The following is a 24,984-nucleotide window of genomic DNA, read 5'->3' on the forward strand; positions in this document are numbered from 1 at the left end:
CAGGTAATAGTTTGTTCATCAGACCGGACCGAGAAAACTGACAAACGTACAATCATTATCCATGAAAACTATGGTGTCACCCGCACGTCTGTGCCACAGTAATGAACAGCGGATGCGGGACGCAAGCACGGAGAAGGCGGGTGCAGATGCAGCAATAGCTACACTAAGGGACGAAACCTGTAAACCGGATGCAGAGCTGACATGACACAACCTGTCCGATCGGCTCGCAGGCAATAAGAAGTGTCACCACGGCTTGGGGCGCAAGCTCGATACTGCGCGTTGAATGTGAGAACGGTTGGCTAGGGAAGAATACAGGGCATACCTTATTGCACCCCATTTCCAAGGTTCATTACAATCAGCAGAATGGGTTGAGTCTAGTGCTCTGATTATTTCTTACGGCAGACTTGATGAGCCTTAGCCATATCTTAGCTTGTGTGGGAGGGTAGGACTGGAACACGGAGTCGAGAAGCTCGTCAAAGCTGGCGGTCCTGCATACTTCCGCCTGCCGCAATGTCAGTGTTACGAACGGTCTATTTGCTGCGCGCAAGCAGTGGCCCTCACCCAGTGATTCTCCGCGTATTCCTCTTGTGTCTGGAGGATGTCTGGAAACAGAGAAGTGAACGGCGACCCGAGCTCGTACACGACAGTTGCGGGGGTTAACGACTCCTTGATAACCTGGCCCGCTGCTGCCTTCAAGTCCGGGATGCCAAGCTCTGCGAACTACGCTTAGTCGTGTATGTCACTGTATTGAGTAATGTGGACTCACTGTCCGAGAGTCGGTATATGCTTTTTGGACTAGCCCACGGGATATTCCCGACTTGACCGGTGGGAGATATCGCAATAGCCCGTCGCTGGTTGAATATGCGCCGATCCTGTAATTCGTCGTCAAGGAGAGTCTTCTGAGCCACACCGACCCGATAGGCGGACGTAAGGGGCGCAAACGCAATGCATCTATAGAAGATTGAATGACGGAGACCGACGAAAAGAAGACAAATCATACCCGGTGTACAGGAAATGTAAGACAGTCCTAAACGTCCTGTACCTGTGAGTTAGACGAGAGTTACTGATGGACGTTCCATGTCGATGGTGGCGCCCACAATGCTTACGAGAAATCGGAGATATGGACGATCCTCCGGGCTCTTTCGGCTCCTCTTCTTCGATCCATACCACCTCCAGTCGACCTTGGAGTACTACTTCCCACCGGTAATAATTCTTCCACTATCGGGTATGCCTCCGTCTCCTCAGCGAGCTACATAGGTCTGTCAGTCTCACCGAACGGTGGCGGTAAGGTGAGAGTGCGCCAACCGGTGGTTCCTCATTTTCTTCGGTAGCAGGATAATCATAGTCGGAGTCACTGCCCTGCTCCCATGCTGACTCTTCCCAGTTCATATCACCTAGACCAGAGAGGGATTCCTTGTTCTCGACGAAACCCGAACTGAACACTTTGAAGATTTTAAGAGTGACCATTCGGCCGTAAATTGCTTCAACTTACATGTCTTGAAATAGTCGCATCGCGCTGCAAGGAACTTAGTGTGGGCATATATGGGCCTAGGCCATGTCCGAGACGCATGCGGGTGGTCTATCATGAAGCAGACATCCGCGGTGTCCGGATCATCAAACATAGAGGCCAACACATCGCTGAGCTGCTGCAGCGGAGGACGTAGTCCAAGAGTCCAGCTGTGATACCCCTCAGGGTATTCCGCAACGGCATAGTCCAACCTTAGGACATCCTAGAGTACATCAGCACGCATCAGATTGTCAGTAGAGCAACGCAGCAGTTCGGCTCCAAGACGTACATTGACTCTCAACACCTCATTGTCGGAGATGGTGTCGATCCGACAGAACTGTCTCGTTCCCCAGCCATAGTTGTCGGGAACAAACTCGTGAATCTTATCAAAATTGTAAGTGGCGATAGTCTCTCCATTCTCGGATTTCAACTGGATGAGAATGAAAAGATTTTAGCGTCGTCGTGATACAGGGGGCATAATAGGACGCACCGTGAAGTCTGCTCGAGCAAGTGCTAGCCTCGTAATTGGCTTGGGTTTCAGGTAGACACCGATCCATTCCGTACTTTTGTCGCGGATAACGATTTCAATCTAACACGCCAAGTCGTTATTGAAGGCCTACGCAGGGTCATAGGTACTAAGCAACTTGCCACCCATTTATCTCCGACAGTGGGACTGTTATAGTGCAATGTAATGGCGTTCTGCGAGCTCCGGCATAGATGGCTTAGGTTATGGACTTCGAACGACCCGCTTATCTGAGGTCCGCCCAAAAGCTTAGCACGATTTCATTGAAGAAAGTTTGAAACATTACCGTTGAGCACTGGGTCAGCTCCCACCGGAATTGTGGCTGGTCTACTCTGGATTCGATCCACTCCATTTCGGTACAAGCTTTCAGGCACTTGAAGCTCAGGCTGTGGTCGCAGGAGCTAAGGAGGTCAAGATTGACAACAAGGTTGGGAAGGATGCAAAGGGCTCGGGCATGTCATCGACTCTATATGCTGTTCGTGATCAATCAGCTTGTCCCTTCTTAGTCGGAAGTCCCAGTCGCGGCCGCTGTACAGAAGTTCCACCGCATGCGTGAGACCACTTTGACGCCTTGCTAATTGACAACGTCAGACGGAGAGCAAAACAAATATTAGACTTTTGTTCGAGTCGTTCTGCGCACATGCGCTCGCCGTCGTCTGCAGGAGCAGGAGCGATGACCCAAGAATCACAAGGCTCAACAACGTGAACAGCGATCAACTCTGCGAAGCCGCCACGTCAGCTCGCGTGTCTTCGCTAATGCCGGCGGTCTCTTATAACGGAAACTAAGGATGAAAGCCGACCGTGCTGAAAGCGCTTTCCGGGATTCAGACCTCTCAGATACTGGGGTACCGGTACCATGCTGCTCCCGCAGTTGATCGCGTTCGGTCTGGCGTTGGCGCCGTCACTGGCCTCGGCGGCCCTGTTCCCGAAGGACACGCTGGTGAAGAGCATAGACGAGAAGGGGTTCCGGAAAGTCATGAAGCAGAACGTACGCCTCGCGTGTTGTAACGGGATCCATGGCGCGCTGACGTGCGGGATGACAGCAAACCAGCGTAGTCGCGTTCGTGGCGCCTTGGTGCGGGGTATGTGCATACCGTGCTTGCTCGGAGGTGTATAGTACTGATGGGAGGGTATATGCTTAGTACTGCCAACGAATGGCACCGGAGTACAGCAAGGCAGCCGTGGGCCTGCACCCGCTCGTGCCCCTGTACGCCGTGGACTGCGATGCTGACAAGAACAAGGCGCTCTGCGCCGAGCAGGGCGTGAAAGGGTTCCCTACCGTGAAGGTGCGTAAGCCCCGACACCTCTGACGGACATTGTACAGACGCTATCCATGATCTAGTTATACCCTCGAGGTAATCAACTGCCTGCAGTCAGTTTCGACTCCAACGAGCGCACTGCCAACGCGTTCTTCTACTGGGCGTCGCAGAAGGTGCCGTACACAGTGCGGAGGCTGGCCCAAGTCGAGGACGTGGAGGACTGGGCGGCTCAGGTATGCCTATCCCTCCCCTTCCGGCGCATACATCCGCTCACCACCGAGTCATCTCATGTATCAGAAAACGTCGAAACCCCGCGCGGTTCTGCTGAGCAAGGAAAAGAAGATCCCACTATTGTGGCGCGTCCTGAGCAACAAGTACAGGGATGAGATGGCTTTCGGACATCATGTGGGCAAGAAGGGGAAATCTGCTGCCGCTCTCGGTGTGAAAGGCGGAGGAGACGAGTCCAAGTCCAAAGTCATTCTCTATGCTCCTGGATCGACGAAAGCGGCGCTGTACGAAGGTAAGGCAAATTTGCACAGAATAAATGTTTGAGTCTCACTTGCACCTTTAGGCGTACTAAAGATGGACCCGCTCTCGGAGTTCTTCGACGCTGTGATTGACGGGACAGCAGATCTGAAAGTACCGAAAGAGCCTGAAGAAGTCCCTGTTACCGATACACCTGTACCCAATGCAGAGCAGATCGTTCTGAACACACCGCCCTCCCAGTCCGAAAAGGAGGCCGATGCTGTTCCTACAGCGCCATCCCCCGAGCCTGCCAAAGCGGTGGAGACGGAAGCACATCATGCTGATGACGATGCGGTACCGCCACCTGAGCCTGTGGAGAAGGTCGTTGACGAGAGCGCGTCGCGGCATGCCAAGGAAGAGTTATGATATTCTTATATATAGTCTCTACCCTGGGTGGCTCAGAAGGTAGTAATACAGCTGTAATTATAGTGTCGTGACGATGGTAATGGAGGTTCGTGCTACATGCTGGGAACGTTAGAGGTCGTTGTATGCTAAGCTGCGCATCACGAATGCGGGGTATCCAAGCAGTCCGAGATTAAAGTGACACGTCCTCGCAAAGGTAAAGATAATCCTGTCAACAGAGGAGAACGCGACCATCCCATGTGGCGGGATACCACGACCCGAGTACTTGTCTGGTGAAGTCGTCCGTTACGACCCATGGCTGGCTAAGGTACGTACGTACGTCGACCCGGCCGCCGTGAGGGTAGATAGGGCCGTAGTAAACGGGCACACCTTGGTAGTCGTACCACCACAGATGCGCGGTGGTGGGTCGGGTATTTATGAAGGTGATGTTGGTCGGGTGGAAGGAGTGCCACGAGCGGAGTGCGTATATACAGGATAAGGGGTGGGAGGGGAGGTCGTGACGCTGCGTGGCGCAATCTGAGGGTATTTAATCGTAAAGGAGATAATTGCGTACCGGAATGTTCGGATCGTAGGGAGGTACCATGGGGGATGTTGCCCTGTCATGCATTTGGGTATACGGGGGATAACACTGATATATCCGGTAAATGTAGACGACCTATCGCGAACCGGGGGCTCTTACCCAGACACTTGGTTCAAACGAGGGCGACTCAGCTACGAGGGCATCGTCTTGGAACCGCACGTGGCGTTGGGGCATCTGCCTACGATAACGGGCCCGACGATGAGAGAGACCTGGGAACAAGACTTCACTCAGCAGAAGCCAGCACGGACGCGATAATACATACTACGACAACTTGGGAGCAAAGGCATGAAGCGACCAAGGGAAGAGCGATGTCTGAGGCTGTCACGATGCCTACAAGGCTTTATGGACAGAACCATGAATGGGAGGGTTAGCCGAGTTCACAGCAGTGGTGGCGGCGAGCAGTTGACTGAGACATTGAGGAGAGCAACTTCTGGACATTCCAGTACGCCACAGTGGCTGGGATATCTTCTTGAACGCGGCCTCCCTAATCGGGATGGTTCGGGAGGCTAGGCATCCGCGGAATGTCCTCGCACGTAGTGCTTCACTGCTTCCCCTTGCCAGCAGATTAAGGCATAACGGCGCCAATAACTGGGCGCAGATACAAGCAGTTCAATAGAGCCACACATCCAGTGTGGCACGACAGAAGTGCCCGAATCTGTGCTTCGTCGGCGACGCGTATGCGACACTCGCGAGTACAATGGACGGCTTCAGACTCGCTTAGGAATAATGACTGCTATGAAACCACAGGTGAGACGTGTCGTATTACGAGGGAGAAGCAGTGAGGCATCGTGACTCTAGGAGGATCATCGGGCAGCGAGGGATGTCCCGCCTCGGTGATGGTAGAAAGACTAAGAACACGAACTGAGAGTGAAATGTCACAGGGTACGTCGCGCCGCGGGCGTAGCTGAGAATTCCGACATATCCCGTTATGGAAACTCCTGTCGGCAGCAGGGCCGACACAAGTCCGAGTCTGAACTTGACTAAATTCCTCTGGGTCTCTCTGCGCGTTCGATAAATATGAGATCTTTTCTGTGCTGAACGAGCCGGCTTTGAACTTGGGACTATTTCTTGAACACAATATCTACGCGTGTTGTGGGATCTGAAATTCAAGTGAATCCAGTCGTACAAGCCCGACTTCCGGTAGATCTCCAGTGCAACTTTTGCAAGGACTTGAGCTTGAGGCGCTTGGGAAAAAGTCTATTATCCGCCTCCTGGAGCCTCGGGGTAGCTCTACCATCTCCCAGTCATCCATCGCCGTGCCCAACTACCACACCCAAGTTATGGCTCGTGGCGTCTCACCTGGGCCTCCTCCATTACCCAAGCCTTCCTTCGTGAAGGTGGACGAAGACTCGACACAGCCCACGGGTGTACACGACCAGCAGGCGCGTTCGTATGGCTGTAAGCTCTTACTCTGCCCATTTGACGCGTTGATCCGCGACCTTACGCTGGACGCGATAGATAATGATTTCTCGGACTTCAAGAGGCCAGAGCATTACATTCGGCATATCGGTAAGCATGGTTTACCATTCCGGGTCAATGGCATATAACCCATAGCAAAGAACCCTTGGAAAGTGAACTTGCCGTGCAGGTAGAATATGACATGGATGAGCAAGGTATGGCTGCATCCTAGCATGAGATGATGTTCTTACGCTCTTCCATTTATATAGATCAAGAATGGCTGGATGCTGTGAATGCGGATCGAAAGAAGGAGCAGCTGGACAAGGTGTCATACGAAGTCTTCGAGGTCATCATGGATCGGCTGGAGAAGGAATGGTTCGACCTAGTAGGTCCAAAGTCTGAGTAGACGGAAGGATCCCACTAATCACCCAACCCAGACTAAGAACATCCCCAAGCCTGACATGGCTCTCCCCTCGGAAGATTCCACCTGTGCTATCTGCGACGACTCCGAGGGAGAAAACAGCAACGCTATCGTATTCTGCGACGGATGCAACCTTGCCGTCCACCAGGGTTTGGGCTATCCTACATCCGCACCCACTCAGAACACTTACAGACTATGTAGATTGTTACGGTGTACCGTACATACCGGAGGGCCAATGGCTCTGTCGAAAATGCACTGTTTCCCCAGAGAACCCCGTCGTGAGTTTCAACAGCGTCGCTTAGGATACAGCAGTTTATTAATATCACCCAGTCGTGCATCCTCTGCCCGAACGAGGGAGGCGCATTTAAGCAGACCATCCATGGCGAATGGGTCCATCTGCTGTGCGCTATATGGGTCCCCGAGACGCGCGTCGTAAACGACGTGTTCATGGAGCCTATCACCGGCGTAGACAAGATACCCAAGCAACGGTGGAAGCTGGTATGCATTGTTTGCGTCATTATATGCACCCATTAAACCCTTCTCCTAGAGATGCTCCATTTGCGACGTCAGGGAGGGCGCGTGTATCCAATGCAATAAGGCGACCTGCTTCCTGGCGTTCCACCCGACCTGTGCTCGTAAAGAGAAGCTGCTCATGCCGATGAAAAGCACGCAGGGCACCGAGCCTGCGACGCTGCAGGCCTTCTGCGAGAAGCATTTGCCGGTATGCTGTTACTCACCTCTAACCCATCTTACTCACATTCCGTCCTCGAACTGAAGCGAGAGCAATACGAAGCCCGCAAAGCGGCTCTCGCCGCCGAGCGTGAGACACCCGAAGCGGGAGACGAGCGGCGCGCCGACGCAAAAGCAGCCAAGAGCGCGCGCGCCTACGCGAAGACGTACAAGCTCGGGCCGCCGCTCGTTCCCGCCGTCATCGTCGACCGCATCATGCAGTACATCAGCAAGGTGAACATCCGGAAGAAGCAGGACTTCCTGTACCTCGTGTGCAAGTACTGGAGCCTGAAGCGCGAGGCGCGACGCGGTGCGCCGCTGCTCAAGCGCCTGCACCTCGAGCCGTGGACGGCGTCTGCGGGCGGCAAGGCGCAGACTGACGAGGAGAAGGCGATGAAGCTTGAGGTGAGTGTCACAGTAGTTTGGGTTTTTGGGTGGGGTGTAATGTTGTCACAGTACATGAAGCGCCTGCGGCAAGACCTCGACATCGTCCGCGTGCTGGCAGAGATGTGTCGCAAACGGGAGAGCCGCAAGTTGCAGCAGGCGGAAGTGATCAATGATCTCATTTCCCACTGCCTCTATCCACACGAAGCCCCTTTGAGGCTCGCCTTCGAGAGGATTATGGGGTACTTCTTACTACATCTGCCAAAACATCCTCTCTAAATCCCTTTGTAGATTCGACCGTCTCGACTTCTTCAAGAACCCGGTTTCTCGCAACGACGTTCCTGATTACTTCGATATCATAGAGCGGCCGATGTGCTGGAGCATCATTGATGACAAATTGGACAAGCATGAGTATTGGAACTTGCAGGATCTTAAGGTTCGTCCCTGATGGTCTGTTCGGGAAGCAGCGCCTCACCCTTGGATTCGCAGGATGATATCAACCTAGTCCTTAATAATGCAATGGTTTACAATAAACCGGATACCCGGTTTCATAAGGCTGCCGCGAGGATCAAAGCGAATGCTGAGCCAATTCTCGAAGAGTTGGACAGGCAAGCTGTAGTTCATCACAGCGATAGCATCGACGCAAGGGCCCAAGTTGGCGATTTGGAGCCACCCCTCAGCATCCTGGACCTTCTCTTCTCCGTAGACCATATCAAAGATGACACCAATCTCCTTCTCGAAGCACCGCCGCTGATCTCACTTCTCAATTACGAGCTCGAGAAGCTCAAGCCGCCTCCCCCGCCTCCACCGACGCCTCCGCCCAAGCCCAAGAAAGGGAAGAAGAGGGCGAGGAAAGAGTTGGGAGCCGATACGATCGACGCCTCGCCCGGGTTCCGGGCACCGAGGACACGCAGGGCGCTCGCTGCAGCAGCCGCGTTCGAGGCGGAAGCTCGGGGTGAGACTGAAAGTACGGACAAGCAGCCAGAGGAGACGCCAGTACCCGAGCCCGAGGCCGCGCCAGCTGCTAAAGAGAAACAGGTCAAACCGAAGAAGTCAGTGCCCAGGTTACCGAGGGCGACACATACAGAGATGCCCCCTGTTGTCGACGACGTCGACAGCCGTGAGTCGTTCAAGAAGTTCGAGCAGGGCTGGATTCTGCCTCCCGACGTCCGCCGTGGAGGAAGGGCGCCAGTAGCTAGGTCACCATTACCTCCTCCGAAGAAAAAGAAGCGCCTTTCAGGTGAGATACACATCTATAAGTCATACCCGGGCGAGGTTGACCGAGTTGATTTCAGCTTCGAAGTCCCGTCTGTCAGCGGCTGCTACGTCTTCCACGGAGAATGAGACATTGCACCTGCCGTCGTCGGTCCACTCAGAAGAGACGAGCTCTTCTGTTCCAGCACCACCTCCTGAAGGGGATACCACTGCTATGCAGGTCGACGTCCCAGAAAGTGCCGGCGGTCCCAGCGAAGCTATCCCGGAAGCTGCCGGCCCACCAATACATGACGATATCCCCTTGGACGCGTCCTCGCCTCTCACGGTTGAGCCGGAGGAACAGAATGAAGATGTACTAGGACAACATGATTCGGGATCCGACTCAGCTATGAACGATTCGGCTCTGTCAAATCCCCGCGTGGACTCGCAAGGAGCGAAGGGGGCTCCGGAAACTGCGCCTGGAGTTGAACAGATTCCAGATGCGGAGCCTGCAGAAGCAAATGTGGAAGAGAGTGAAGAGGCAGCACATCCAGCAGCCGCAGCATCAACTGAGCCTGCGGCAGATTCGCGGTCTGCCGATGCTGTACCGGAAGGGGCTGAAAAAGATAGGGACCTTCATCCTGAGGCTGAGGTTTCTACAAAGAGTGCGGGTGAAGAACCCTCGGGTATGACGGTGCCCGCACCGGAAACCACTAACAAGCAAGAACCAACGGAAGAGCGACTAGACGAGAAGCCGAAAAAGTCGGCACCGCAGAAGCGAATTGTCATTGATGTCCTGGACACCCCAGCCACGCGAAGGGAGAAGGCAATGCGAAAAAGGCTCGAGAAGATGCAAAGGGAAGAGGCTGCAAGGGCAGGCCAAACCTCCACCCCTGGTCCTTCGACTGCTCCTCCGGATGCGAAGGCTAAGCTGGAAGATGACGACGAAGATTCTGCCCTGAGTGATTTGAGCGACCTTGGAAGTGATGACGAAGGCGCCCCGAATGCTCACACGCAAGCAGAGGAAGAGATAAGAACGGAAGAAGAGGGTAAGGCCGAAGAGGCTAGGAAGGAAGCAGAGAAAGCAGAGGCGGGTGCTATCGTATTGGACGACGATGATTATCTTGAGGGCGGGACCCTGGGTAAGTGATCTACTTCGATCGTCCACAGAAGTTGTCTAACTCGAAGCTCCGCCGTATCCCAGTGTGGGCCAAAGCGCGTAAGCAGGACATGCCCTTCTATTCGGATGTCCTTCTCAGTCGATTTCTACTGCAGACTCATTCCCGTGGTGGGCGGCCGTTGTATTTGAGCCTGATGATCCCGGTATACCAAAAGCGGTTCTACGGGAAAAGGAAAAGGTGAAAAGGACTATGTCCGGTCCTCTGCACCTCGTACGGTTCTACGATAGCAAATCCTCCTGGTACGCAACGATGCGTCCGAGGGGACCTACGTACTAAGATTGTCGCGCAGGAATTGGCTGGAGTTGGACAAACTTCGTTACTTGGGAGAGGATAAATGTGTGTGCCATAAGAAAGCGCTGCACCGCAGGTCCTGACGATTGTGCTGTAGCTCTAGACGAAGAGTTCCTGCAGGGTTCCAGTAGACAGCGGTTCAAGACCAAGGGGCTCCGCAACGAATGCCGAGCCGCGTATAGGTTCGTTTGCCATCAGTACTCTCTATAGCTCCGCCCTGAATATCGCTTGCTCCTAGACGTGCTATCGCTGAAATGGAGCAAGGTGACGAGGATCAAGCGACGGAAACGGACGGCAAGTCGCAGACAGCAACGGTTGACGCTCTTACGCCCGACCATGCAGGGGAGCCGGACATCGCTATGGCCGAGCCGTAGAAACGGGAATTACTGTGGGGAGCAGAGTAGGATATCTTTTCTTTATAGCTTCTTTATGCTTGTACATTGGGTATGTAGCAGAATGTACTAACAATGCCCTGGGCGGTACCGCAGAATATCCGATCAGTGCAGCACTTGACCGTAAACTTTCCTATGATCAGATTCACTTCTTGGATAGACGCGTCTATAATTAGCCCCACTCTAAAGGCTATCATTGGGTAAAAATAGCCTCACCTATGCGGCCATGCGCCACTCAGGGGTCCTTTCAGGTCATAACCTGCTAGTCGACGCGTGCCATGGCAAAGGAGGAAGCGACAGCGCTGAAGGAGAAAGGCAATGATTGCTTCAAGAAGGGAGCTATGATTCAGTAAGTCTGCCCATTTCACGGAGAGCTGCGAGTTGCGCACTACTTTGTACTTCCTAACCATTGTGGCTATTTAGAGCAGCGAACTTCTACAAGTTGGTCAGTCATTTATTAAATCATCTGCGTCTCGGCGTTTGAGTATTATTATTTAGGCTGGGGAAGCAGAACCGACCAATCCAGTTTATCCATGGAACTTAAGTGCGGCCTTGTACGAGGCCGGTGACTATGGTGCCTGCTTGGATGCCGTTTCACGAGCCTGGAATAACTTGTCTGCCACGGGTCAAGAGCCCAACCTGACTCTAGGGTGTCGTCTGTCAGTCCGTTTGCCAAGGCAGTATGTCACGGAGTTCGAAGAAGTTCCGTGAAGCCTGAGGATCTGCAGCGATACGAGGATCTAACGAGTGCATTGAGGGATGCCCGTCTGGCCGGGGACAATAAAGTGCAAGCCCTGGACTTGGAAAGGGTCTGGAAAGAATGGGATAAAATGAAGCAGGAACCCGAAGACCGTGCTCAGGCTGCTACAACAGCCTTGACTGAGCTATCTCGTCTACCGATTTTCAAGGCTACGTCGTACGTCGCTCAAACTATATGTCAGTGTCTCTTAATAATCCAAAGTAACATTAGGAACCCAATTTTGGAGTATTACTCAGTCAGTATCGGAACTCCAGTCGGCTGTACATTGTTAGACATGCATAAGCTTACTTGACCTTTCGGATAGATTGGCCATGACGATATCATGTCTATAATGGAAAACTGGGGGGACGGATTTGCCCAACCTATAAACACAAACCGACTGACATCTGCTCAGTTATCCAACCTGGCTTTCTTCTTTGGAGGGGTTGGCGACGGTGAGTTGTGGACACTCTCGTCCAAGGGATCTGTTGATTGGTTAACCCACCCAGCTCGGCACGTCTTTGGATCTCTCGTTGGATTCCATAAGGCTCGCGCGAGGCTGAGCAATGACAAGCGTGCTCTTGTGCGCGTGCATATGACCTTATGCAACATTAACGCCACTGCCCTCGCTCGTGACGTTTGTCTCTGGCTCTTGGTCCAGCAGCTCAATGAAGCATCTGACCAGATTTCCGAACTGGAGATCAAGGCAACTTTCATGTACATATTCTTCGGTGTGATCATGCCTCCATACTGCCACCAAAGGTTTGTCCGCAGGCTTGAGAAGTACCGAGAGCCTATGTATACTCACATATATATTTACAGGATGATGACGACAATCGATGACCTTGAGAAACGGCTTCTCGCCAGTCCGCTGGACCTCCCTCCATGGCTACACGTGGACTCCTCTCTGCCGTTAAGCCTATTATCAGCGTGCTCAAGTATTGGAAGACTGCCGTCAATGTGAAGACCACGAAGATGATTCTGCAAAACCACGATTACAACGAGTACAAGGAACGTTCAGGCGAGGGGAAGTCGAAGAGATGATGAAGCGTATGAGTGAAGCCGAACTCATCCGTTTATATAGCGTCTGCGTGGACCCATCAGGCGATTCGCCCTGCAAAGGCAGGCTGAACCCACGCCAGAGAGAGGCACTTGTCGATTATATGCTCGACCAATTCTTCGGTCATAATGCCGCAAGTAATGGCGACATGATCTTCGAGGAAGCTTGGTATGAGGGCACTTCCTGCTATCTCCCACCGCCCCAGCTTTGGGACAGGCATGAAGGCTTTGACGTTTATCGCTCTATGAAGAGAGGGGAGACGTCCAATCGCCTATCTGAGAGGTTCCACAAGGTACAAATATCCTTCCATCCATATTATTAACAATCAGTAAGTCTCACCGAACGTGTAGATCCCGAAAAGAGTACGGAAGACATGGCTGCCAAATACCACGCTGTTTGTACGATAAATCTTCCCCTGCTGAACACGCGTTGTATTTAATATATTTTCCTCCCAGGATGAGGCCAGCGATCGCGTTAACCACTTCTATCCAGATCTGCACATGGATGCATTCCAGGCTTCTCGACAGATCATGGAATTCAACGAACGCGCTGGATTGGAAGAAGAAGAACGTGAAACCGACGTAGGGAAGGATGCCCCCGTATTTATGCATGCCTCTCATTTCCTCGATGGCGTCGTGGAGGTTATCAAGAAATGCGAAGGGCATGTCAAGCTAGAGGTACTTCTCGGGGAGTTGACTCAAGAGCTCGCGAAGATGCGTTTCGGTGGTGACCATACCCGCCCGATGTCGTTCCCTAGACATTTCACAAGAATGTGGTTAAGCAATGTTCCGTAGGTAATCGTATTGCTCCGGACTACGCCACCTCACGAGACGAATATGCAGAGATTACACTCATGGTGTCATTAATACTGCCGTGTATGTTCTCCCTGACCTGCAACAGGAGTACGAGATCGCCGCAGCCGCTTCGAATTGCCTACTCAATACAGGTATGTGGAATGGCGACGAGGAGTTCATTCATACGTGAGTGTGCCTCAGAATTCTCAGCTGCGGGAGTAGTCGAGCCTGAATCACAGGTACACACTGCTCCACCCGTCCGACGTTCCCCGCTATCTGGGATGCCGATTGCTACACACAGAGGTCATCCAAGACGTCCTCGTCCTGGGATCGCAACCGCTACCAAGGCCGCTATCCTCGCTCGCCACCCGCTGACCAAGGTGCTCTTGTACATGCTGGTCCCCGGAAATCCCGGCGGCACGGGCCCCGTGCGCGTCCGCCTGCCGAACAGCCTCTCAGCGTTCATCGGCCTGCTCATCCACCTCGGCCGTGTTGCCTTCCCGGCACATTGGCTGTCCGAGTTCCTGCAGAGCGTCCTGCGGGACGACGTGGTCACGGACGTCGCGCCCTATCGCGGTACGCTCCCGATCCCCCTGTCGGACCTGAAGCGGCGCGTGCCCCGGCGGAAGGTGTGCCTGCACCCTCTGCGCGCGGAGATGGAGGTGTTGCTGGCCACGGCGCATCGCGGACTCCCTTTCGCGGTACCGCTCCCCGAGGGCTTCGCTACATCGTCAAACGATATTGGGCTATTCGAAACACGTATGACACCGAACTTCATCACCATGATGATGCCGATGTTCAACAACGACAACACGAACTGCCTCCTGTTCTACAAGACCGCAGGCGCGGAGAACGCGGCGGACATCGTTTCGCGCATCGGCGATATGATCGAGGGCAAGAATCCGCCGAAGCCGGGAAGCATGTATATTATAACGGCGCCTGCGTTCCTGGATGTGCGGGGTAGCTTCGCGCGGTGGTATATGAGCAAGTCGCTGTTCGAGGAGATGAAGGCGGAGGAGATGAGGAGGGAGAAGTGGGTGATGGTGGCGTACCGCAGTGACGTTTCCGAGCTCGGTGAGTGTGCTGCTAGTGTGGCGGGACAGAGTGCGCTTGACACTCCACCTCTTTCAGTGAGCGAACCAACTCCGAGCTCGCAGTGGAAGCCTGCGAAGCAAGGTGGATCCTATTAGGGGTGAACATTGCGAGGGCAGTGCCCCCCGGGCAATATACCATAGGGAGGGTGTTGCATTCGATGCTGTATCTACTAGGATGTGCAGAATGAGGATTCACATGCATGGCCTAGAGATGTGAGTCAGTAATGTGCAAGGAGCATAGACTCAAGTCCCGCTGGCGACGCTAAACCAGCTGCAGGATACGTAGCTGTTGATGCTGATACTGAAAGCTCTAAACAATTTAGCATCATTCCATTTCCCTTGGCCCGAGATAACCACTGTCTGGCACCCTATGGACGGTGGCAAGGCCGTCAGGTGTCCTTGGACGGGTCAAGTCGGAGGGTCATTGCAGTCCTCGGGAAAGATAGGGATCCGTTCGAAGCTTTTCGCAGGTCCTGTCGATAGCATGATTGGCGCAACATGATCGTTTTGTAGACCTTTTGTGACCACCTAGACTCGATACTTGACTCAAGACACTGTCGAATTGGTGTAATGGCATGTTCTAACCACAGAGCCGGCGCTGACGGCTTCTGAGCAGCATCGCGTTACTGTTTAGTCAAACAGCTGCAGCTTGATTGTACTATTCGGTCAGGATAAGAAGCAAGTGGTCAAGACAATAGCGAAAGCGTGGTATCTTACATACTGATCACAAGCTCTATCGTCCCGAAGGAGGAGTTTCCGACTTCTGATCTAAAAGACATCGAGGCCGGTTCGAGACGCGCAGAGGGGTGTTCGGCCTCTGCACTGCATATTCCGAGAACGTACCTGATCAATTAAATCGGGCACCGGACCCCAGTCCAGCATCGCAAATTCGTGGAAGAAACATGGCCAGACGCACCGATCAGGCGTGGACCAGCAGCGTGCAGGGCGGCATGCAGGGTAATAGCGGAACAGCTGCGAGAGCAGGGCATGGTTAAAATGGGAGGGGCGTGTCGTGCTCTCATTGTATCCCAAGTCTTACAACACTACCGATCCTTCTCATCGTCGACGACGAACCCGACATGCCTTCCTTCGTCAAAGGGGTCAAGCGCCGGATTCGCCGCCTCAAACAAATCATTCATGCCGGGCATCCGCATGATGGGCCGGAGACTACTCCGGGTACCGACCGCTGCCTTTCCCCGGCCCTGCACGAAGTCGTCGGCGGCATACCATGCCCACCCGTGACAATACCCGCGTCGCCCAGGTCGTCGACTAGCACGGACACGATGGCGGTAGCAGGAGGGCTCATGGGTGGGAAGGAGGTGGGACTGTCGGACGCGGTAGCGAGCAGCCGGGGGTCGTCCCATTATTCAACCGCGGAGACCGCCATCTTCGGAGACATCGAGTCGGACCGGTCCTCGTCGTTGGATGCGACGCGCCCAGTGTCATCTCAATCCGTTGCTCTCGACGCGTCGACCTCTACTTACAGCACGGCTAGCGAGGGCAGCGAAGCACATCTTCCTAACATACTTGAGGCGGTTATCGAACCGATGTCGGCGCCTTCTAGCTCTACGGAGGAGCCTCAGCTCGATGAACAGCCTGAGTCTCATCCAGTTCCGGTGGCGGAGGAGCAGAGTACTGAGCCGGTGCTGGAAGTGACCGTGGATGTCGCTGCTGAGCCGGAGCCAGAGGTATCGCTTCAGAATGATTCTCAGTCTCAGCTGACGGCATCGCCGCCTCCTCCTGAGTCCACCGAGTCGATTCCGCCCGAGGAGGAGGACACGTCGGATCGCGCTCCAGGAGAGCCGCGGGAGGAAATTCCTTTCACGAGCCCTCCACCGCCCGTTCTTGTCGAGCCACCAGTTCCCGATCCTTTCTTGGTCGACGACTCAGAGTCATCGGACGCAGGTTCTGAACGTGAACCACAGGCTGCTCCTGTTACCAGCGACTCGCAGCTCTCCGAGTCTATGCACCCCGCCGAAGAGATATCGCTCGCGGCGTCTGCTACCTTGCCAACACCCTCCCAGCCCTCTCCCGCTCCTCTACCCTCTCCCAACCTGAACAAGTCCGTCCCACCCACCCCCGCGCCCATCTCGGACGACGAAGAAGACGAAGAAGAGACCCCGGAGGTCTACCTCCCCGCGCTCGTCCACCCGACGATGTTCCTGCCTATCCCGAATGTACGCCTCTCTTCCGCCTTCTCATCCCTGACGTGGTGGCTGTCGTCCAGCCGGCGCCGCCTCCCGTCGTTTTCGTACTATCCTTATTCTCATTCCCTCCTTCCTCGTCTGCCTCGCGTGTAAAAGAGTTGTACTTACTATCGTTATTTTTCTCTCCTCCGTGTTGTATTTGTAGACGGACCCTCTGAGTACTTTGCTCGCGAAATACATAACTGATCCAAGCCTACGTCCTGCGCGGGATCTGAGCGGCGAGTGGCAAAGCAGGGATTTCCATACCCTCGTTGTGAGTGCGACGCAAACTGGCTGCGCGAGGTCGCCCATTCCAATAATGCTACATCGGTAGACGACGAACTCCTGGAGAGCACTAGCAAGAATGGCTCGGGACCGCATAGTCACTACAGACCCTGAAGACATTTCTCTCGTATTGGACGTGAGTCACTGTAGCTCTCTACTCTTGAATGCCTCACCCACTGACAAGTCCTCAAGCTATGGTACCTCCGCATATCCTCATTAGCTAGGCTTCGGCTCACCAACCAAGCCTCCGCCGAGATGAACAACCTCTTCTCCGTGCTCTACTCCCTCCAGCCCGACTTCGCGCGCGAGTACCTCCTCGACCGGCTCCTCCCGTTCGAGCTCGAGGTCCTGCACGCGCGCGGCAAGTACTGGGCGGGCGACCACATGGGCTACCTCGACGCGCTCTGGGCGCTCGTCAGCAAGTGCCGGCGGAAGGCCAAGGACGCGCTGAGGCGGAAGGGGAGGCGGGTCGCTGCGGACGCGGGCGGCGCGGAGAAGGAGATGTGGGTTGAGCGCGGGAGTAGGGTCGTGCTCATCATCGCGTCGCAGCTCATTGAGATGAAGGTACGTCCAATGCCCGAGGTCGCGATGTTGGACGAGGAGCTGACAGTGTGTCAGGACTTTATAGCTGCGACGAAAGTCCTCGCACCGCTACTATCAGCCAGCCCGCGACCCGCGCCGGAGCTGCAGTCCGCAGTGGCCCGGATATACCTGCAGGCGGGCCACCTCTCCATCGCAGCGCAGCATATCGCCGAAGTGGAGTCCCACCCCGCCGCAAGTCAAACCATGAAGGACATGAATGCCGCGATGCTCGCCACCGCAGAGGGCGACTGGGCTAAAGCGGCAGAGATCCTTCAAGGGGTTCTAGCGAGGGAACCCGAAAACTTCGCGGTACGCCAGCAGTGGGTTTATTCGGATATGTCAGGCTGACGGTCCGCAGGCTGTGAACAACCTCGCGGTGGTCCTACTCAGCCAGGGTTTGATCAAGGAGGTGAGTGAGGGTCCGTGCGGTCGCACTCGCTGCTCTGAGGGCCATCTTCCTGCAGGGTATCGACGTACTAGAGAAGGCACTAAGCACATCGCCGTCTACTGTCGTAGTTGCAGAGCCCTTCTTGTTCAATCTGTGTAAGTCTGCGCTTGGTTCACTTCGATGTCGTGCTCACTATAGCACTTGTAGCGACGCTGTATGAGCTTCGCTCCGCAACAGCAGCGCACAACAAACGCAACTTGCTCATTGAGGTCGCCAAGTGGAGCGGGGACGGTCTGAAAACAGCTTGTCTCAAGATGCCATCGAATTAATTAGGTGTGTCATGATCCATTACAAGATGGATTCGGTCATAAGCGCTATCGATATGATAGGACAGCAAAACGAATGTGCGTGTAACATTTTACACGGTCCTTTAAGTTGTAAATTGGACTCTCCGTCGTGACCAGAACGTGTGCATGCACAGCCGAGCGACATGCTCTTACATCCCTGCTTGCCGATTTAGCATGTAAAGCTGAAGGTCCTGCCAACCTACAACATAAAGTGAACACTAGAAATGACATAAACAAACCAGCACTTACCACCACCAACACGACACATCACCCTCTTGTTCGGCACGCCATTGCGTGTGGTAACGGTAAGGCGACAATTGATGACTTTCCTAGCGAGCGAATTCGAGAACGCATACTGCGCCCTGACTTCCTCGCCCTCTTTCGGTATCGTACGCAACGGAGGATCGACTCGCTCAACAAGTAATCCATGCGGAATGGAATTTACGACCGCTGCTACTTCAGCGTCCAGCGGATCCTTCGGGTTTGCAGGTACATACACATGTACTGGGTTTCCATCTAAACTAGGTGTTGCAGCGCCTGCGCGGGATCCAGGGCGTGCTGGGGCGCCGCGCAGGGAGGTGCCATCTCTGAAACTAGATGGCGGCATCTTGGCCAACGCTGACGGACGAGGGGTAGATGCGGAGGCGCGAGGGGCTTGGTAGAAGGGGATCTGCTGCGCTCGCTGGCGCAACGCCGACTCGGGCGTTTGCGCCCTCATGGCGGATGCTCGGAATGACATGGAGCTCTCTGGCCGGTAATTAGACATCGTCGAGCCAGGTCGAGAAGGCGAAGAGAAAGATAAACTGGGTACTGGTATCATAGAACGACTTGGTGGTCTTGGTGGGGGTATTTGGGAATCGGTGCCATTAGGTGTTTCGGAACGCTCAGAGTAGGATAAGCTGCTGATGGAGGTGGAAGTCGATACTCCCGGTGAAAGACCTCGTCGCATCAAGGATCTGGGGCTCTCATCCGAGTCATTATGCCAACCAACCTCTGACTGTGATCGGAGATGTATCCTGTTGACTGGCACTGGGATATGACTGGGTGTCTTAGGCACCGGGATGTAGCTGGGCGTCTTGGGCCGCGAGCGAGGCAAGCCCGGGGTCTGTGATCGGGATGGCGGGCGGAATAATGGCGGAATGGACGGATTCGAGGATGCCGCTGTCGATATAGACGACGTGACTGGTGACCACGGTCTGGATGAAGCCATAGAGCTCCGTGAAAGACTGCGCTTGTATGGCGAGACTCCGTTTGCATCAGCACTATACAACCCGGGGCCAGCAGATGATATTCGTTTCGGCCTGATCGTCGGCACTTTCTCGTCCGACTCCACCTTTGTCGAGCTATTCCAAGCTGGACGACTCTGTAACGCCAAGCTCGACTTCCTGCCGCTCGGGGACGACTCTGGTGTCACGCTCTGGCTATACCTGTGATTAGACCGATCAGGCGTCGCCGGGGACATGGGAGAGGGCGGTTGAGACCCCATGAACGGGAATAGTGAAGACCGCTTCTTCCGCAGAGTAGGCACCGGCTCGGACGAGGGCACCCGAGAACCTAGTTTCGGGGCCTGCGAGGGCGTCTTCAGAAGGGCCGGAGCAGGGGCAGGCGTCCTACGCCCTCCAGTGATCTTCTTCGCGAACCTCCGGATAGGCGAGACAGACCTTGAAAGAGTACTGGCGACACTGGGTGCTCTATGCTTCGATGGCAGATCCGGGGGGGTAGCTAGGAACCCACTCTTCGAAGCGTTACTCGACCCACTCTCACTCGGTGCCATGTCGCTACTCAACAGCATCTTCCGGACGTTGTCCATGTCGGTTTCCGTCCTTGCGATGCGTTCCCGCAGATTTCGCCATCTTTGAGTACATTCGGCATGGCGCCGTAAGCATTCCCCGTTCTTGGTAACTCGATCTTGAACCCCCTTGTCGATGATGGAAAGAACCTTCGTTGTGGCAGGTACATAATGCCTAGTCCAGCATAAGCAAATTTCTACGAGTGTCAATCGGTGAGAACGCACTTCTTCTTGGCCTCAAACGCTTCTTGAAGACGCGAGAAGGTCTCGAAATTGAGAGACGATGTATGCGAAGACTGTGACATGACGTCGTCGGGACCTTGCCGGTGCACTTGCCACACGAAATTCTACGCAGCATTAGGGAGTTCCACACAAGCCCATCTAGCGTACCTACCTGGCACCTATTCACCGCTTTCTCCAGACTGGTCATCATCCCCTCTGCCTGCTCCGTGGCGGTTCTGAACACCGTCAACCACTTATCCTCCTTCAGCTCCTCTCTCAGCACATCGATCTCACTCTGCACCGCCTCCCATTCCGACACCAACGCCGTGTGCTTACGTGCAAGCGCGCTCTGTTCCACGCTATCGGCAAGTCCTGTGTCAGTTTGCGACTGTGTGGGCGTCCTCTCAGATGACAGTGCTTGTGAGACAGCTTGAACGCCCTGGGAGACGGCCTCGACCCGCTCGTCGAGATTCATCAGAGCCTGGTCAATGATACTTGTCGAACTGGAGATATCGCCGGAGGACTGAGACTGGTGGCGAAGCTCTTGGATCTCTGAAATACAGTTCCACTATTAGCCATCAGAAAGCCGAAAGCCCATTGAGAGAATGCGCACCGAATATACGAGTCTGGATATCCGAGATACCATAGGACAACTCTGTGATACGTGACGAGACGGCGAGTTGTTGCAGATCCCTAGTTACGTTCGGTCAAACCAAAGAGCGCAAGTGGTATCACAAAGACGCACTCTTGGCTCTTCTGCTTGCCCTTCAGGACGGCAAACCTGTGAGGAGATGTTATGGTGACGTTCTCTAGGCGAACCGGGGAGCATGTTATCAGACACAAAGACGCAAGATATCCTGTGTGACGTACCATCATCTTCGTCGTTCAGCGACACAGTCGACGACCCAGCTGATAGTCCACCACTGGATCTGGACGGAGAAGGCGAGGGCGACGGGGAGAGTGGCACATCGAGACTGTCTTGAGAAAGATTACCGTTGATACTGGAACGCCTCGAGGACGAGGCTTCGGACGTTCCCATTATAAGCTACGATTTGTGTCGACTTCCAGGACGCAGAAGAGGTGTGACGAGAAGAAACTGCTGAAAACGAGAGCAATACGACTGCAAGACGACTGACTAAACACCGAGAAGGAACTGTAAGCCAAATCCAGGGGAAGGAAGCGGATAGGCGGCAGATACTGATCCAAGGATATAAAGATTTAGGATAAACAGGGAAGGGTATAGGGGACGGAACCCGGTCGGAGCTGAACGCTGCCAGTGCCAGCGAGAAGAACGACGCTGTCAACCCAGACGACGACAGACACACTTAAGACGACGTAGAGGACGATGGCGGAACGGGCGTCGACGTCAACGAACGACGAGAGCTGCGCGGCAACTGCCGGTGAGAGGAACCGAGGTGTATCACAATTGTAAGTGCTTAGAATATTCCGTGTACATATATATTACCGAGTCCTCTAGCTAAAGTACATATACTAGGTCCTGGAATGGATAGGATAGCACCTCGTATCGGTCATGTCATTGCGGACGGGCCAGCAGTACCACAACTCTGCTCGAGCTCCTCCTCCTCCTTCTGCAGTCGGCGCATCGTAGCTTCCAGCACCCGTCTTCGTCTTTCTTCTGGTGTGTCACCGGAAGCTACGCGACCACTCGCCACACCACCTCCAAGGACATGGGCGTGGGCCTCTGCTTCGAGACCAGTAGATGGTTCATAGATACCGCCCCAGGCGTCCGCCAAACGGTGAGTTCCTTGGCTCACTGATGTCTCGTACTCCGCAACCTCCTTGTTAAGTTTTGAATTCAGCTCCTTGAACTACGCGAATATGTCAGTTCCCGAGATGCATGGAGGACTCATCGTCTAGCTCACGTTATTATCATGGTCGCCATGCACGTTATGCGTCAGTTCGTGGCACAATACCCTTCTCACTTCTCTATAGTTCCGGAATCCATCGTACCGGTCCGTTCTCAGCCTCAGCTTTATCGCTTGTCCTGCATTAACGTTGAGCCCCAACAACTCCGGATGCTCGTGTGGCGCCAACTCGGTGAGGACGCCAACCGCAAATTGGTGTTTCTGCATGACATGCCGGATAGCCGGGTCTTCCGCCAGTCGCTGCAAAAGTGCTCTCGCTGACTCCGGATTCGGGAGATGTGGAAGGGGCTCGATTTTGTGGATTTTATATGTGGAAGATGCGGCGCTGGAGGGAGACGCCGTCGAGCGTACCTGTGCGTATATCAGTGATCGGACAAGCTAATATAGCTAAGGTAATAACCTACCTTTGCTTGCGGTTTACTCGCCCTCTCGCGGAGTATGCGATCACGTCTGTGTTGTTCATCCTCCGTTTTCTTCAACCCTCCTATCTCTTCAGCGGTTGGCCCGAGTAACTGGACCTTCATCCCATCTTTCAAGCCAGCATCCCTCACTGTAGCCTTCTCGTCTGCCAGTTTCTTACCCTTCAAGAGGAGTTTCTGGTGAGAGGGTGGGACAGACGTCAGCTCTTCCAATCGGGCTTGTAGCATTGCCACTGTTTCGTCTGGTAGCAGGGATAATGGGTGCGTTACACCGCGGTAGGTAATGGTTAGCGAGATGGACTCTGTGCTCATTGTATGGATCCTTTTCAGCGCTGCAGATGTCAATTGATACGGCAGAAAGCAAGAGGAGTAAGTCGCAAGCTCAAGTCAATGCGCGTCCCAAATGTGCGATCGGGCATTCGTCATTTCGGGCTGATTAAGCTGGAGAGGAGTAAGGTTAGGGTTGCTCGGAACCTTCTGGACTTTTGCACTGCCACAGTGGCAAGCCTGAGTGTGGCACACTCTGTTCCAAATCAACATTACAGAGGGTATAATGCAAAGAGAAACAGGATCGTGGTCGATTGGGTCGCGGCAGTCGACTGCTCCCTACGTCCTAAGGGAAGACATTACGTGCTTCAGCAACCTTTCGCCTTGATCAGCGCCAGGGACTTTATTGAAGAGATCCGTCATGAAATCGTTTAAACGTTTTGTTTGGCATATTTCAGACTAGCAACGTGGGTCAAGCATGAGCAGAGACGAATGAAGTCATGTATCGGCTTACCCAATGCTCCTTTATATATTGGTCTTGATCTTCGAGTATTTCGGGAAAGAGACAGGTGAAAGAGGAGTGGAGCTCATCCACGACGGTCTCCGGAGCGAAGTACATACGGATGAAGACCCGGGCGGTAGCTTTCAAATCTTCAATCCCGAGCTCTACGGTTTTAACGAAGTTCATAAATCCTATTTCAACGCGAAGTGATCGGCCAACGTACTGTCACACAGCTTATAGATACTTTTCGCGCTGGCCCATTGGAACTGCCCTTGAAGCCTTCCGTCCGGGGAGATAAGGAATGGATTTGCATCGTTGAACTCTATCCTAGTCTTGAATTTCGTATCAGGCTCAGCATCGATTGCGGCACGTCGTGCTTCCTCGTATGTAGATCGAAGTGGCGCAAACGCTATAGACCTGAGAGTCGTAGGATCAGTCCTGACGAATTCGCGCGAAGAACAGCGGGAGTGTGCAAATTCACCCTGTGTAGAAGTAGAAAAGAAGGGCTCTGTATGTCTTGTAGCTTTAATCAGATCATGCACAATATCAGTACGTGGTAGTCTGTAGATGCATCATTTTCTTTACCAGGTATCAGTGATATAGACAGTTCGACAATTGCGAGCCAGTTTCACGTCGCCTTCTGGATGCACCACGTCGACCAGTGGAATGCCCTAACTTGGTCCGGTCTCGAATCCAGGCGTTTAGTTGCTGTATTCGAGTCTGTCGACGCTGTGAAATGGCGATGGAAGTCGCAGTCCACACAGCCCATATGCGGAGGACCTGAGTTTAGTCACCGACACGTACACGACAGTCCAAATTGTACCTTTCGCCCGGATCTGAAGTCTTAGCTAGACTCGGACTCGGACGTGGTCTGATATTAATTGCATTGGATGAATATCGTAGACAATCACCCGCTCACGTCGTCAATGCTCCGACGTTCTATACAGCAAAAGAAAAATCATATCCAGGCTGCCAGCTCGTACATGCCCGTAACGTCTGTTCAGCGCTCAGCGACGGTTATGTGTGTTCCCTGATAGTGGACATAACATGCTTCAGCCATCTCCCGCCCTGCTCGCCAGGGAACTTCGCGAAAACACCGGCCATGAAATCGCCGAAGCGCTCTATCGCACAGATTTCAGACCACCAGCGTCCATCAAGCACCATCAGTCTCAGCCAGAATTTCATAAATTGGAGCATACCCAATGTTCCTGTATGTACTCGTCTTGATCATCGAGGACTTCGGGAAACATAGACGTAAAAGACGAATGGAACTCGGCGAACACTGTTTCCGGCGTAAGTGAATTGTGTATGAACTCCGAAGCAGCCGTCTTCAGGTCATCGATGTCAAGCGCTAGCATTGATGGTGATCGGAAATAAGAGACCTTGAATGATGGTAGAAAAGGGCTACGTACTGTCGCATGATTTGTAGACGGCTTTCGCACTAACCCATGGAAAGCGCCCTCTCTCACTGTCGGGAGATATCACCAAGGCATTCGCGTCATTGTACTGCAATCTAGTCGGGAACTCTGCGTGGGGATCTGTAGCTAGGGCTTCCTCCCTAGCAACCTTGTAGGTTGACCGAAGAGGCGCAAATGATACACACCTATGAAACGTCAGCGCGGAGATGAGATTGAGGAGGGCTGGAGTGAAAAGCGCACCCTGTGTACAGGTAGTAAA

The 24,984-nt window shown here is 53.9% G+C and overlaps 9 protein-coding genes across 9 annotated transcripts; 5 read left to right on the plus strand and 4 right to left on the minus strand.

Moving 5' to 3' along the window:
- Window positions 1-355: 355 nt before the first annotated feature.
- Window positions 356-2,385, minus strand: GLOTRDRAFT_120820 (uncharacterized protein; the record flags this gene model as incomplete). The annotated part of the gene is made up of 11 exons (XM_007866799.1): window positions 356-502; window positions 562-713; window positions 767-951; window positions 1,001-1,042; window positions 1,107-1,249; window positions 1,273-1,442; window positions 1,493-1,730; window positions 1,797-1,937; window positions 1,998-2,096; window positions 2,156-2,260; window positions 2,317-2,385. The coding sequence occupies 11 exons, from the start codon at window positions 2,380-2,382 to the stop codon at window positions 356-358; spliced, it is 1,488 nt and encodes a 495-aa protein (XP_007864990.1).
- Window positions 2,386-2,816: 431 nt separating this feature from the next.
- GLOTRDRAFT_115567 (thioredoxin-like protein) lies at window positions 2,817-4,284 on the plus strand. Its single transcript, XM_007866800.1, has 6 exons — window positions 2,817-3,018; window positions 3,074-3,112; window positions 3,173-3,316; window positions 3,373-3,522; window positions 3,587-3,809; window positions 3,861-4,284. The coding sequence occupies exons 1-6, from the start codon at window positions 2,887-2,889 to the stop codon at window positions 4,178-4,180; spliced, it is 1,008 nt and encodes a 335-aa protein (XP_007864991.1). The 5' UTR covers window positions 2,817-2,886; the 3' UTR covers window positions 4,181-4,284.
- Window positions 4,285-5,797: 1,513 nt separating this feature from the next.
- Window positions 5,798-6,022, minus strand: GLOTRDRAFT_110715 (uncharacterized protein). Its single transcript, XM_007866801.1, has one exon. It carries the CDS (start codon window positions 6,007-6,009, stop codon window positions 5,839-5,841), a length of 171 nt encoding a protein of 56 aa, XP_007864992.1. The 5' UTR covers window positions 6,010-6,022; the 3' UTR covers window positions 5,798-5,838.
- Window positions 6,023-6,037: 15 nt separating this feature from the next.
- Window positions 6,038-10,729, plus strand: GLOTRDRAFT_105199 (uncharacterized protein; the record flags this gene model as incomplete). The annotated part of the gene is made up of 17 exons (XM_007866802.1): window positions 6,038-6,155; window positions 6,216-6,266; window positions 6,317-6,370; window positions 6,425-6,540; window positions 6,593-6,725; window positions 6,778-6,854; window positions 6,907-7,074; window positions 7,124-7,297; window positions 7,354-7,710; window positions 7,762-7,931; window positions 7,981-8,125; window positions 8,179-8,929; window positions 8,985-10,025; window positions 10,159-10,333; window positions 10,354-10,400; window positions 10,453-10,537; window positions 10,594-10,729. The coding sequence occupies 17 exons, from the start codon at window positions 6,038-6,040 to the stop codon at window positions 10,727-10,729; spliced, it is 3,798 nt and encodes a 1,265-aa protein (XP_007864993.1).
- Window positions 10,730-11,829: 1,100 nt separating this feature from the next.
- Window positions 11,830-14,530, plus strand: GLOTRDRAFT_128175 (uncharacterized protein; the record flags this gene model as incomplete). Its single annotated transcript, XM_007866803.1, has 10 exons — window positions 11,830-11,941; window positions 11,996-12,248; window positions 12,309-12,381; window positions 12,435-12,517; window positions 12,571-12,838; window positions 12,897-12,944; window positions 13,002-13,336; window positions 13,389-13,492; window positions 13,542-14,414; window positions 14,472-14,530. 10 exons carry the CDS (start codon window positions 11,830-11,832, stop codon window positions 14,528-14,530), a joined length of 2,208 nt encoding a protein of 735 aa, XP_007864994.1.
- A 927-nt stretch (window positions 14,531-15,457) lies between these two features.
- Window positions 15,458-17,185, plus strand: GLOTRDRAFT_138022 (uncharacterized protein). Its single transcript, XM_007866804.1, has 3 exons — window positions 15,458-16,894; window positions 16,955-17,041; window positions 17,098-17,185. Exon 1 carries the CDS (start codon window positions 15,514-15,516, stop codon window positions 16,732-16,734), a length of 1,221 nt encoding a protein of 406 aa, XP_007864995.1. The 5' UTR covers window positions 15,458-15,513; the 3' UTR covers window positions 16,735-16,894; window positions 16,955-17,041; window positions 17,098-17,185.
- On the plus strand, window positions 16,985-18,204 carry GLOTRDRAFT_40456 (uncharacterized protein; the record flags this gene model as incomplete). Its single annotated transcript, XM_007866647.1, has 6 exons — window positions 16,985-17,041; window positions 17,098-17,469; window positions 17,524-17,796; window positions 17,846-17,896; window positions 17,952-18,030; window positions 18,083-18,204. 6 exons carry the CDS (start codon window positions 16,985-16,987, stop codon window positions 18,202-18,204), a joined length of 954 nt encoding a protein of 317 aa, XP_007864838.1.
- On the minus strand, window positions 17,878-21,612 carry GLOTRDRAFT_59376 (uncharacterized protein). The gene is made up of 9 exons (XM_007866805.1): window positions 21,104-21,612; window positions 20,979-21,042; window positions 20,847-20,926; window positions 20,406-20,785; window positions 20,237-20,358; window positions 18,472-20,186; window positions 18,083-18,421; window positions 17,952-18,030; window positions 17,878-17,896 (listed from the first exon to the last, which is right to left on the minus strand). Exons 1-7 carry the CDS (start codon window positions 21,270-21,272, stop codon window positions 18,372-18,374), a joined length of 2,580 nt encoding a protein of 859 aa, XP_007864996.1. The 5' UTR covers window positions 21,273-21,612; the 3' UTR covers window positions 17,878-17,896; window positions 17,952-18,030; window positions 18,083-18,371.
- Window positions 21,613-21,733: 121 nt separating this feature from the next.
- GLOTRDRAFT_59378 (WLM-domain-containing protein) lies at window positions 21,734-22,892 on the minus strand. Its single transcript, XM_007866806.1, has 3 exons — window positions 22,524-22,892; window positions 22,117-22,470; window positions 21,734-22,062 (listed from the first exon to the last, which is right to left on the minus strand). The coding sequence occupies exons 1-3, from the start codon at window positions 22,848-22,850 to the stop codon at window positions 21,763-21,765; spliced, it is 981 nt and encodes a 326-aa protein (XP_007864997.1). The 5' UTR covers window positions 22,851-22,892; the 3' UTR covers window positions 21,734-21,762.
- Between the last annotated feature and the right edge of the window lie 2,092 nt (window positions 22,893-24,984).

This window comes from Gloeophyllum trabeum, assembly GCF_000344685.1.
Source record: "Gloeophyllum trabeum ATCC 11539 unplaced genomic scaffold GLOTRscaffold_00005, whole genome shotgun sequence".
NCBI lineage: Eukaryota > Fungi > Basidiomycota > Agaricomycetes > Gloeophyllales > Gloeophyllaceae > Gloeophyllum > Gloeophyllum trabeum.